We start from the raw sequence: 13,244 nt of genomic DNA on the forward strand, positions 1-13,244 counted from the left end.
CTTAAACGAGAACACTGATTGCCGGAATGCCTGAAAAAGCAAATAGCTGAAAGTGGAGAATTGCTACATATTTTAAAGTACCAGTTTATTCCACATGTCTATTGTCTTTGGAAACAGTAAACACTCTTTTGCATCTTCATCATAAAGAGATTAACCCCTTCTCACAAAACAACAACTAAACAGGCAATCTGAAGCCAACTAAGAAACATGGCTTGTCTGCTTAACAGTAGGTCCCATTCAGCAGAGATTCAGTGGGGCTTACTCAATGGTAAGTAGTCATAGGACTGCAGTTGAAGTTGCACAAAAAATAACGGAAGAGAATAAATGGACAACTGAAGCATAGTGTAAAAATAATAATAATAGTCAAAATGATTTTAATGCATTAAAACAATATAAATTCTTACAAAGGTTGAAATATAAATTATTACAAAGGCTTCACCTTATTGCATAGTTCAGCACAGTCTTCTGGTGCCATTATAAGCAAGCGATCTAGTCACCACCATTTTCTTGTAAGGTAAGGGGCTTTGTTAACGCTGTTCTTAAGATTGCCTTAACATTAGTAGAATGTATCCTTATACCAAAGTTAACCCAATTAACGGGTTAATATAGCCAAAAGAATAGTTAGAAAGTGGTATTACAACATGAAGATTTCAAAATATAACTATAAAACCTTATATAAAATTAAAACAAACTTTCATTTATAAACAAAAGCTGACACTTTTGTAACTAGTAAAATAAATCTTTTGAGTTACATAAATCTGCATTTTATTATTGTATTTGCAACCAACACAACTGAAAAAAAGATAATTTCTCATTTTTAAATTATATCAAGTGCAACCGGCTAAGATGCTGCCCTGTGCTACTGAAAAGCACTCTTGCTTGACTCCCATTGCTCAAGCAGAATGTCCAGGCGAATTGCACCCATCCTTTTTTATAGGAAGAATCGATAATATTATTGATTTCACTTAAAATATTAATATGCCTTTATTTACTCAATTCTAGAGGAAAGCTGTAGGTGAAGATTTCATAGTTGGCCAGATTCAAATCCAATGCAAGTTTAATCACAAGTTCGCTCAAAACTCCCAGACAAAAACCCAGAACTGTTTAATGCAATGCCAACGACACATGGCATTTTTAAAGAACACAAAGCCACTTAAATTCAACAAATATTTTTTGACGAAAGCCTACATGCTATTTTTTAATATGTTACCCATTGGCAACTTTAAAGAAATAGTTATTGTGAAGCATAAAGTGCCCATTTTCCCTCTTTTGATTTATATCATTGTTCTGTTTTTACAGCTTACTGTTGACAGAGTGAGGTAATTCAACTACAATTTTTCCAATGTTTTTCCCCATGTACATATAATCTATAGCGTGGAATACGGACTCTAAGCCAGCGAATTTGCCCTCTGGAGACATGTCTCCAAGGTCCACCTCACAAACCAGTTCTCTGTTTTCACACATTTCGATCAAGTGTTTCATAGCCGTTTGGTATTCAGAAAGGTAATGGTTTAAGAAGAAACCCCGGATGCTGGCAGATTTCCTTAGCAGCTTTGCTGGCAACATTTCCACATGACCAGGCTGAAGGCCAGTACGGGTTTGGTAGCCAGAGATAAACCCAATAATGATCAGGCGCCCTTTGGTAGCCAAGGAGCTGACAGCCAAGTCAAACATCTGCCCGCCGACAGATTCATACACCACATCCACACCTTTCGGGTAGTCCTTCTTAAGGACAGCAGCAAGGTTTTCAGTTTTGTAGTTGATAGGGTGGTCACAGCCTATGGATTTCAGAAAGCCAGATTTTTCATCACTGGAGCATGTTCCTATTACGTGGCATTTTGCCTTCTTGGAAAGTTGCACGGCAAACTGACCGGTCCCTCCTGCTGCGGCTGTCACCAGAACCGTCTTCCCGTCAGACAGTTCTCCAAGCTCCTTCAGGCTGATATATGCTGTAGTTCCACTTACCAGTAGTGTAAGAAATTCGGGTTTCACAGAGGGTACCGGGATGGCTTCTTTGGCAGGAACAATGGTATATTCAGCAAAAGCACCAGGCCTCATGTAGGCCACTGGTTGGCCCACTGTGTATCTAGCGCTGGCACTTAGACCCAAGGCTACCACTTCACCAATTCCTTCAAAACCTACGTCAAATGGGGGCTTAACTGACGTGTCATATCGGCCAGCTGAGTAGTTAATATCGGATGCATTAATGCCGACAAATCTAGAAGCAAACAAAAATGTATTAGGCTCTCTTTTTTGACAAGGCATTTTTTTCATCGTAAGAAAAACCTTTCGCTTAAATGCACAAGGTAAGAAATTTCAATGCTGCATATTCAAATATCTCAAGAGTTGGGGGTGGGGTGGGGGAACGCCTTCTATGCAAAATGAAAATGGAAAGGTTGTTTTAATCTGGTTTTAGCTTTACCGATAACATAATTTGACATATTTTGTACATGCAAAGCATTTTCCCCTTGCCTGTTTCATGAAAATAAGAACAGTAGAAATGAGTTTTGATAAGCTAGGGAATAAAACTACTTTTTTCTATTAAAAAAATACAGCAGACTAAAATATGAGCAAAGTAGTAAATATGTTGACTCTGGCAATAAATTTACATTTCAGATTATAACAACACATTTAAGTGACTAATGATAACATGAAGTATCAATGTCCTCTCCAAGGTCGATGGTCATAAGTGTTACTGCAGGCAAATTTAAAGAAAATGGATGGAGTGTCTGTAACAAATTTGCCTTTTGATGCAACTAATTTGCACATTATTAAAATATTTTGCTGTATACAAATTACTCACAACACCTTAAAACAACCTTGAAGGACTAAAATTATGCAACAATACTTTTGAGCACTATTGACCTCTAACGAGTAAAAATGAACATAAGTATTAAAAAGGCACATGTAATTTAATGATGGGTGGTGAAGAGGCTTATAATGCTGAAATACAAGTTATCTGTACGCACACAGAGTTTGCAGCCAATTTTCCCACAGAAACCTGAAAACAAAAATATGATTCTGTCATAAACAGCAATGTGACTGTTTCTCTTCTATAACCAAAAATAAACAAATTATGGCATTTAATTATGTGGAAGTGTGAAAATATGTGAAAAACTGATTTTAATGCAACTAGAGAGCTGTTTGTGGATTTATGGTAATTTGAAATAGCTGGCACACAGCGAAACAACAGAACTGAAGGAAGTGCACTGGCCATTTCTAACTCTAAGAAAAATCTCTTTCATTTATTAAAATGTACAGAGTTCAATACAGATAGCTAGATACAGAAATAGATGCGTATTCACAGAGAGGCTGTGTCTTCTGTATGTCTCCCTAATTCTTCATGTAATCCAGTCTGCGTCTGTAGCAAGGAACACATTTTTTTACCTCTTTTTTAGAAAACAAAGGCATCCCCATCCAGTTAAAATTTACATAACTCCTATTTCCCATTCTGAAAGGGGAGCGTAAGAGAGGAGGGCAGATTCCAAGGTAAAGGGGCTGAGGTTGCCTTGAGGACGTGAGAAAGGAAAGATCAGAGAGCCAAGGCGCAAGGTCGGAAGGGCTCCGACACAACACGACAACTCCCTGCTTTTTGCATTACACCCCACGCAACTACTTCTCGCAGAGAGGCTGCTAAGCCAGAGAGTCCGCTGGGCGCGCAATCGGCCTCATTCATTCATCCCCGCACAGGGTCTCTTGGGCGGCACGGAGAACCTGCCTCTCCCCGCCCCCCAGCGCCCGAAGTCACACAGGCAGCATGCGAGGGGGGCTTGTCCGCAGCCTTCCTTCGGCAATCCTAATTGTTGCGCCCCTTCCCTTCCCTGTCCCGGCGCTGCAATGCTTGCGCTTGCTCCAACAGCCCGTGCAAGCGGTGTAAGAAAAGTGACTCCAGAGCAAAGTCGGGGCTTTGTGGTCCGATTTAGGCTGCACTTTACTAGCAACAACCCAGACTCGTTGCAAAGCAAACGAGACTTCCCAGTTTCACACACCCATGCAAAATGGTGCAGGACAGGGCTGAGCCAGCAGAAATGCACAACTTCGGCTTAGCCAAGTAGCGTGCCTGGAGACACGAGCTTTCCCCTCGGTGCAAAAAGTCATATTACCCCTATACTAAAACATCGCTGGCAAGGCGGGCAGATAAAGACATGCGGCTAAAAGGAGGATGAACAGGGTGGCTTAAAAAACAACAACCTGCAAGTAGCCGAAGGGGCTGGAAAACTCAGTCGCACCTTGTTAACAATAACAGGTGAAAACGCCCCCCCCCCCGTGATCTTTCCCGCCCCGAATGCATTGCAACTGAGCACCTGCTTGCAAATGGGTGCGTGTGCAAGAAGGGAGAGGCTCAGCTCCACGTTGCCTATCTATGGGGCACCCCAGCGGGAAGGGAGCATGCCAGCCTTGGCCCCCAGCAGAGCGGGAGCGCGGGGCCCGGCTGGGTCCTCCTGGGGTCGGCTCAGGGGAGGTCGGCGGGAGGTCCCCTCCCTCCCAGGCCCCTCCGCCTCCCGCTTTGCCCTCTCTGCCAGCACATGGCCACTTGCAGTTCGCCCTCCCCTCGCGAGGCGAGCCTCCTCCTGTCGCTGCTCGCGTCTCTTCCGTGGCTCAGCTGGGAAGCGCAGGCAGAAAGTCTCCGGGCAGGCTGTGCAAAGGGGGCGAAAACAACGTACTTTTTAAAAAACCATTTCTTCCAAAACAGAGTTGCGTCCCAATCCGCGAGATGCATCTGAAACCTCTCTCCCACCATTCCTCCATCGAACTCCAAGATAAGGGCTGCGTTTAGAAAACAAGCCCTATCTTTTCCCAGCCTCTGCTCGAAAAAGGCGCCTGCCCTGTCAAGATCTTTCTTTCCGAAGTAGTGGAAACACTGTTCATTTTCGTTATTAATCAATACCACCCCAAGTTCAGCTACCCCCCCTCCTGTATGTACAACTCTGGATCCCAGCCCCGGCGGGGGAGGGGGAGACTACGTTCCTATTTCAGCAGTGGTGTGGATAATAAGGGGAATTATTGTGATTTTGCTCTACGTTTTAATTTTTTAAGTAGCTCTGATGAGGTATTCTCGAGGAGAAATCAATGGCCTCCCTGCCGTTCCCAGGACAAAGTTACACTAAGGAAGGGGGGAGCGGTGCAGGGCTATTTGGCGATTTGTACAGACCCGATCCTCTACCTGCTTACTCGCGGGAAATACACGCACTGGCAGTAAATCCCATTAGACTCAGTGGAGATTCTGGGAAGAGATGGGGAGGATTGTGCTGTCAAGTCTCCCTTGGGCTTACTAGGAAGGTCTGCAGCCTGCGTGTCGGTGGCTTCCAAGGGAAGATGCAAGTTCAAGATCAGCTTGCAAACTTGCGTGGAGGAGGAGAGTTGGCAACCCGCAGTCATTGTTCTCTCGGTTAAGTACGTGACCTTCATCGGGGGGGCCTTCGCTACCCTCCTCCCAATTTTGTGGTTTGCATTTCCCTAGGAAGCGACCCAAGCCTTTCGCAAATATGCAAAATGAGAGCAGCGATACAATTGGTACTAATACTAATACGGATCCGAGCCGTCCCCACCCCAGTCCCCCACTCCACAATAATAATTGCAGGCTGACTCGCCCCGGCTTTATTTATACTAACACATTCGATTTGAAGGGAGAAAAAGGGGAGGGGGCGAAGCGTCTTCAAAGTGGGGTTAGAAAGCGGCTTCGTTTACTCAAAAACAACTTGCAGAAGTCAGGAGACCGAGGGGGTAGGGCGAGGACCTTGAGCAGGCAGACACAACAAAGTCACCCAACCCAGGAGCACGCCAGGAAAAGGGGGAAAAGCTCCCAGACCAAACAAGCGCAAGCGCTGAGAACACTTCGCCCCACATTCCTATTTTTTCCCCTATCTGCAAACTCCCTCCCTAAACCCATGTCTTGCTTCCCACTTTTCCTACCCAATTTTCTGTATGATATCCCCTCTAAACAGAAAACAGAGCCCCCACTATGAGACCCGCCACTTTTTATTTTAAAGAAACACACACAAACACGCACTTACACCCTCTCTTCCTGGGTCACGTATTGGCTAAGAAACCCAGAAAATACCTTTCGGGGTGGGATGGAGCTCAGACAAAGGTACGGAGATATATAAATGGCTTAAAAAACATTTTCCCCCTTTAAATTTATTTATTTGTTTATTACTCCTGGTCCTCAATCCTCTTTTACCGCCCAATCACACCTCCCACAAAATGATCAGAAGTTTAATGTTTCAAATCGATTCTCAGTTTGCGGGCATTTCTCTCGGAATAAGAGGCTGGAGTGATTCTTTATTTTAATTTTGCTGTTCAGAAAATTATCAGAATAAAGGCGAGGGAGCTGTTTTCCAGAGAGAGGGAGGGGGGAGGGACACTTAAACAAAATATTGTCCTAAAAAAAGAAGGAAAGAAGTTAAACGAACTTAAACTGCACCAAGGCAACATGTGCGTGTGTCTGTTTTACTTGGGAGAATGGGGTACTATTTTGCATTATGCCATTTTCTCTTTTCATAGGAGTTATGGGGCTAATATGTTTATTCTCCAGCCACCGCAGCAGCTGATTTTTTTTTCTGTTTCAGTTTGAGATAAAGTGTACAGTATTTTCAAAGCTAGACTACGCTCCCCCCCCCCCAGTGTGTACAAGGTATTGGGCGTGGAAAGAGAGAGAGTCCCGTGTAAGCTTTCAAGGCAGGCACAGGCGTTAGGTAGAAAGGTTTATTCTTAACACGCTTTATTCCGCACTAATTTTGCAGTCTCCCCTGCCTTGGGTGAGAAGCTCCAGCAACAAAACTGAACATCTCACGCAAATCCACATGACACAAAAGTTGCGAACTCCAATCCTGTGATTTCTCACACGCACCTTTTGCAAACTAAAAAAAGAGAAAGTGTTTTTTTAAAAAACGAGTTACGATCCTTGGACTCTCTTTGCCTGAGTCCCCGGGTGAATGCTGCTCTAGCCCCCCTTGCCTCCACTTCGGAGAACGCACGAGCACATCTTTCCAGTCCCCAGAGAGCCCACCCAGTATCAAGGGCAGGAGGGGAAAGAGTTACATTGAAAACAAAATAAATTGCATGCATAAATTTTCAAATTTCATGGGGGAGGGAGAAAGTGTTGCGGGGGAGGAGATTCGAGAACAAGGACGTAGCAATCTTCCGATAGGCAGCAGGGAGGCCAGGATATATTTTATCTTCACGTAGCATTTTAAACCAGCCGATCCCCCCCCCCCATATCCCCCAACCAAAGGAATTTAACTGCAGCATGAGTGAGATTTTTATTAAGGCTTCACATATTTTTGCTCTCCAAAATACTATGTCCTGATGACAGCAGCAATTCAAACCTTTGACACCAGGGAGGGCATCTCTCCCTGTATTGTGGGTGTTGTACATTTCATAAAACATGAACATTTTGCTGGGGTTCAGATACAGGTATGATATACGCTGTCTTTCATACTGAAAACTGTGTGTATTGTGTGTGTGTAATCCACAAATCACATAATTCTGTGCATTTGTGCTTAATCTATTTTAGCCCTATTGGTTCCAATAGGGCTAAATTTACTGAAATGCAATTTATGCTAGATTAGCAACCAAGTAATCACTTCTAAATATTAAAAAATGGATTGTTAGGGATGAATCTAAGGTCTATCTGAACCTCCTCCAACACATAGTCACCAAACTCACAATCACACCTTTAGAATTCCATTTTCCCATGGATTTTTAAGATTTCCACTTTTAAAGTCCCCACTTTGATTGTAAGATATTCTATCATCTAGAAAGGCGGCGGCAGCAGTAGGAGTATTATAATAATAATACTAAATAATAATAAATATTCCTAAGATTGTTGAAGTAGAGGTTTTGTTCTACAAATTTTCAGGTATATGGAGAGGACAGGACAGCTCAAAGAAGAAAATGAGAACTCAAGTCCTAGTTAGCTACTAGCTAGCCCACAATTTACAGCATATTGCTTTAAGCAAAATGTGACGTCTTTACTTCATCCATGACCTGGATGCATTGCAAAAGCAGCTCAAACCAGGCAAAGGAATCGTCTGAAAATAGTGTCGAGGGCTACAATCCTGATCAGACTTACTTGGAAGTAAAAGTCACTGAAATGAAAGGGGTTTACTTCCAAGTAAACATGGTGAGGTCAGGGAGGGGAGCTGCTTATCCCCATTTCCCTCCTCCGGTCTGTGGCTTCTGCTTTGCTTTAGTCGTAAAAGGAGGAAGAGGGCCAGGGAGTTAAGACACTCAAGAGTGACGGGGAGAGGTGGGTGGTAGTCATTTGTGGCCCTCTGTTTTCCTGTTGATTTCTGGCTTGCTTAAGGTTAGTGACGTGGAGGACCGGGGTGGGGGAGGGGTGGAGAATCAGGCAGAGTTGCACACATAACTTGCTCTAAACAACGTCTGGAGTGTGTTACATGCGCGCGCACCCCCCCCCCCCATAAGACTATAAATAACCTATATACAACGTCCCAATTGCTGTGTATTAATCACACACAGAGATCTACGCAGATCAGTCAGTTTTACTGTATAAAACATAGCCCTCGCAGATCCACAGAGAACAAGTCAGGGGCGTTCGCTCATGAGAACACACGGACACACAGTGACAGTTGTAGGAACATGGAACAAACATTTGCAGGCAGAAATCTGGGCGGGACTTGGAAATCATTTCCTGGTTGCTGAACTCCCTTCCTGAACTCTCCCGTCGCATACAACTTTCAGATCAGCAGATGCACACGATACATTTAAAGCACGTTCCACACACACGGCGTCGTCCCCGTCCCCCCCAAGAATCCCGGGAACTGTAGTTTTCCCCTAACAGAGGTACAGTTCCCAGCCTCTTTAACAAACTATAGTTTTCAGGGTTCTCTGGGGGAAACCATGTGCATTGAATGTGCTTTAAACGTAAGGTGTGGATTTGATGGGAAACTATCAGGCTTGTATCATTCTTAATACCTGCTGTCCCTCCTCCCCGTGATTCCTTTCAGTTTAACACATCATTAAAAAAAAAAAAAGAGCAGAGGGAGGGGGAGAGCGAAGCAATATACACATTTTACCTCTCAGCAAATGGAAACGTTTCATCATTTGCACAGAGGTGTGTGTGTGCGCGGGATTATGGCGTAAGCCATTCACAACAATAAAATTAAATCAGCAGTCGCCAGATGGCAGCTGGTACGATTTGATAGGATCACATCGAGTGAATGACTGCGTGCACACGAGAGAGGAGGCCAAAAGGGTGTGAGAAGTTAGGAGAAGCAGTAGGGCAGGAAAGGGGGATCGCATACCCCACCCCCCCCCCAAAAAAACCCCACGGAGAAGATGCAAAGAAGAGTTGGAGAAAAGGGAGAGAGAAAATGACGCGGGGGAGGGGGAGCAAAATCTCACCTGTTTCTGACAAGCAGATCGCCGTCTCCCGGGAGTGGCACAGGCGCATCGTGTCGTAGGCTCACAGCCTCTCGGAAGTTTGAGCTCAGCTTCGTCACCACCAGCTTCTTCATGGTGGTGGGGATGGACGAGCCGTGGAAATCCAGAAAGTGGCGGGAGTAGGACATGTCCACGATGGGCCGGGGCCGAGCACCACCCAAGCAAGACCGGAGGGGGCTCGTCCAAGGACGCCGCTGCAGCCAGCACAGCTGAGCTCCCCAAGACCTCAGCAAGGCGCTGCTCTGGGCGTGGAAACTCATGCCTAATCCCGCATCTCGCTCCGTGCTTACCGCCCTTTGCTCGGCTTTCTCCGCACCCCCTGGGCGCTCTTTCTTCCTCGGCTAGGAGGGTTCTTCCACAGGCATGCAAACCTCAGCACAGGCTGCAGGAGACAGGCTCTGCACAGACCGGTTTGTGTATGTAAATAAAGTCTAATGCAGCAAGCTGTAGCCTGCCTCGAGACCTCCCTTCCCAGCCTCTCCACAATACTCAGAGCAGCAGCCGCAGCAAAAAATCTCCTGCAGCTGATATTGTGCTACCGTCACTAGTATTTTTTTAAAAAAGAAGGGGGAAAAAAGAAACCCAACAACAACATCACAGGGACAAAGTTCTTCCTGTTTCAGCCCAGCCTGCCCTGCCAAGTTGTTGGTGCCGAGGGAACACAAACGTCGCGCGTTTGTGTAGCCTGCAAACAGAACAGACCTAGACCCACACAAGCGTATGTTGGTGATCACAGCATCTACGGATTTCTTTCACTCGGGGGGGGGGAGGATTTTTTTTGTGGGGAGTGGTTAATCCCCACGATCTTTCTATTTGAATTTTTTATGGGGTGTGATCTGCATGCCGAGGAAGGGAGCCCCGTCGTTATTGCATATTAAAAGCTTGCCGAATCTACCACCCCCCCTCCCTCTCCTTCCAGCTCTTTCCTTTAGAAAAAGACCGAGCTGCTCTTCCTATGTTATCTATCTATATATATAAAGGAAAGCTCGGAGACGTTATTAGATCGAATAAGGGTTAAGGCTTGCAGAGAGAAGTTGCAGCTAATCTGGCAATGTTGTTATTAGGAGCCTCCTGGAGCCGCTGGCTGCAGCCACAGGCCCCTCCCCTTCCGTGCGAAACGTTCACTTCCTCGTAAGGTGGTACAAATCAACCCAGAGCCGCTAGCTACCGCTAGTGGAAACAGCACTTGCATTTGGGAAGGCAGAAAAACAACAGCGATTTACGAAAGGATTTAAAGCATCTTTAAGGATCTGAGTTTGTGTGTATGTGTGGAGCGCCATTTAAAGACACCCCCCCACACACAAAATACTGCTTGTGTCCTCCTGGTCTTCAGGTACACATGAAATGCGCTTTACAGCCTTATAGATTTTATAACCCTATATAACAAGATAGACTGGTAAATCCATTGACTCGCCTTCCTCCCCACAATAGCTATGGCATTAAATAATATTGCCATATATTTATTTTTGGCCTAATACCCGTGTCTCCTTATCTCTAGGATAGTGGCTTCTAAATCTGTCTCTGCAATGTTCAGCATTGCTTTTTGGATAGGTTGCATATGTCTTGGTCAACAGACTCCTATAAAAATGTTTTACGAAACCTGCCAATTTTGTTTGGTAGAGTTGGATGGAGATGGCATGAAAAGCACACGCAAAACTGTTCCAGTAATGTCATCGCAGAATCCTATTTCTTAATCGCATAATGTTAACAACTGATTTTAAATCTCAATCTGTCAATTAATCTACATTTTACACTGAAGAGCACTTTCAGGACATTCCTAAACATGTCTACTCAGTTCAATGGAACTTACTCTCGAGTTACCCCCTAAATCTCGCTGCTCTCTTATCTGAATCTCCATCAATGGAAAACCCATTCAGCCATATTTTTATGATGCAGTTTTTCTTCTTCTTAGCATCAGCTTAGAAATATGCAAACTTTTTTTAGAAGTCCTAAGTTTAGAGTGTGTCTGCCCCCACCCCCGCAAGAAGCAACTCTCTTAAGTTTTCCAGAACTTGCACTGTGCACCACACGCGTTAGATTCTACACTGCAGCCCATTGAGCTTTATTTATAACCAATTCTGGTACATTTGTCTCCCTCGAAAAACAATCTTTAAAATATTTGTTAAGAACTTTCCGCCGTGACTTTTATTCTTGATAGGCAAAAATAAACAAAAGGAAAAGGAGGGGGAGAATCAAACAAAGCAATTAAAAAAGATTGACAGGTATGGTTTCTGTATGAGACCTATTTGTAATTGTCAGGGTGACGTTGGCAGAGGAGGAGGAGTAAAAAAAATCTGAAGCAGGAAAAGCAGCTCGATGTGTCTGTCTATCAGTTGAGACTGTCTGGAAAGCTCTGGGATCTGAATGTGTGCTATATTTCAGTGAAAAGAGAAGAGAGGAAGAGTGGATCTCTTTCTCTCCCAGGAGTTTAAACGAGGGGGGGGGACAGTTCACGTTAATCTCTCCCACTCTGTGAATGTCTCTGCTTCTCCTCTCTCCCCCCACCCCCGCCCCTTTCAACACACTCCTGGGGGTTGCCTGGTTGGGGGCTTTTGTTTGTTTTCTGTTGCAGATCAAGATCAACTAAAAAAAATAATCCATGTAAAAAACGTGTTCGCATTATACTAGTATCAGAAGAAGCTGCGATCTTTGGAAGGAAAAAGAGAGAGAGGGGAAGCGAGGCAGAAAGTAGTCCTCTCCGATGGTTCCACTGTTTGATCTGTGACTCTCTGGAAGGTGGAGGGAGTGACTGACATTTCCCATCCGGTGTTATCTGTATGTATGGGGGCTTTACGCCTCTTTTTTTTCCCTGTTTGCTTTCTTGCTCAGACTAAGTGATGGGAGGAGAAGGGAAGACCGGATCGACCTCGTTTTCTGCACAATGAAAAAGCTATTATCGGCGCGATAAAAACCACCACCGCCAAAATCCACGAGCTTTTCTGAAACAAGCCAGAGAGCGAGAAAGTTGCGCTTGAGACTCTTTGATCTTGGAGAAAGGCTTGCGCGCGGAGCGGAGCGGGGGGGGGGGTGTGTGGAGGCGAGTGAAGCGGAGGAAGAGCGCCTGAATCCACCACCATCTCCTCGTTTGCTGTGTTTTGCTGCACTCTCTGCCAAGGCGAAGAAGCAGAAGAAGTAATCAAGGAAGGGTGGAGGGAAGAAGAAGAAGAAGGGGCAAAGGAGGAGAGGAAAAGAGACCGGATCAAGCAAACGGATTTGAGCTGCACGTCGCCGGAGCCAGCCAGCCTCTTCATCTTGTCCATCTCCCTGCCGCTTGCATCTTCGACCGAGGGACCCGAGGCGCGAGGGAAGAGCGAGCGAGCGAGAGCTTTGTTTTGCGTATCGAAAGTAACTTTTCCCTCCCTTCCTCCAAAAGAAGAAGAAAAGAAGCCGCTGGAAAGACGGGAGGAGGAGGAGGAGGGCGAGAAGGGTGTGTGCGCGCGCCTGTGTGTGGACGGGGGGATCGGAAGGTCAGAAACCAACCTTGTCAATGAAAACATTGCCTCAGCGAGTTTTTGGAGGCGGCGGCGGCGGCGGCAACTGGCATCACCGTGCCCAGCCTGGGGGCCGCCGCATCCCACCACCACCACCACCAAGCCCACCACCGCCGTCACCTGCCCCCGCTCGGCAGCCTCTGCTCCTCCGCGGCGCCGCGAGGAGCTGCCCGGAGAGAAGGACGCGAGGGGAGCCTCCAGCGCCGAGCGGAGACCCCGCGCAAACTTTTTTTGCCCCCTCCCTCCTTCCTTCCCCACCTTGCACTCTCCCCTGAGCGGAACCCGAAGTTGAGGGAGCCCGTTTGCCGGCCCCCCACCTCCGTCCCCTCCTCCCCCCTTCCTCCC

General features: G+C 45.9%; 1 protein-coding gene across 4 annotated transcripts; it reads right to left on the bottom strand.

The window, feature by feature from the left end:
- Positions 1-345: 345 nt before the first annotated feature.
- On the bottom strand, positions 346-10,507 carry PTGR3 (prostaglandin reductase 3). Of its 4 annotated transcripts, none has more exons than XM_028737482.2 (3): positions 9,370-9,503; positions 4,305-4,636; positions 346-2,218 (listed from the first exon to the last, which is right to left on the bottom strand). In XM_028737482.2, exon 3 carries the CDS (start codon positions 2,056-2,058, stop codon positions 1,294-1,296), a length of 765 nt encoding a protein of 254 aa, XP_028593315.2. In that variant the 5' UTR covers positions 2,059-2,218; positions 4,305-4,636; positions 9,370-9,503; the 3' UTR covers positions 346-1,293. The 4 variants fall into 4 exon arrangements, with proteins under 4 accessions (XP_028593315.2, XP_028593317.2, XP_028593316.2 ...); XM_028737484.2 differs by lacking the exon at positions 9,370-9,503 and adding an exon at positions 5,274-7,210; XM_028737483.2 differs by lacking the exon at positions 9,370-9,503 and adding an exon at positions 5,165-7,210.
- Between the last annotated feature and the right edge of the window lie 2,737 nt (positions 10,508-13,244).

The sequence above is a fragment of the Podarcis muralis genome, chromosome 8, assembly GCF_964188315.1.
Source record: "Podarcis muralis chromosome 8, rPodMur119.hap1.1, whole genome shotgun sequence".
Taxonomy (NCBI): Eukaryota; Metazoa; Chordata; class Lepidosauria; order Squamata; family Lacertidae; genus Podarcis; species Podarcis muralis.

Coding starts and splice junctions, on each gene's coding strand:
- PTGR3 (XM_028737480.2), bottom strand. CDS start 9,668: ATGAGTTTCCACGCCCAGAGCAGCGCCTTGCTGAGGTCTTGGGGAGCT. Junction 2,219..9,369: donor GATCTGCTTGTCAGAAACAG/GTGAGATTTTGC, acceptor GTTTGCTTCTAG/ATTTGTCGGCATTAATGCAT.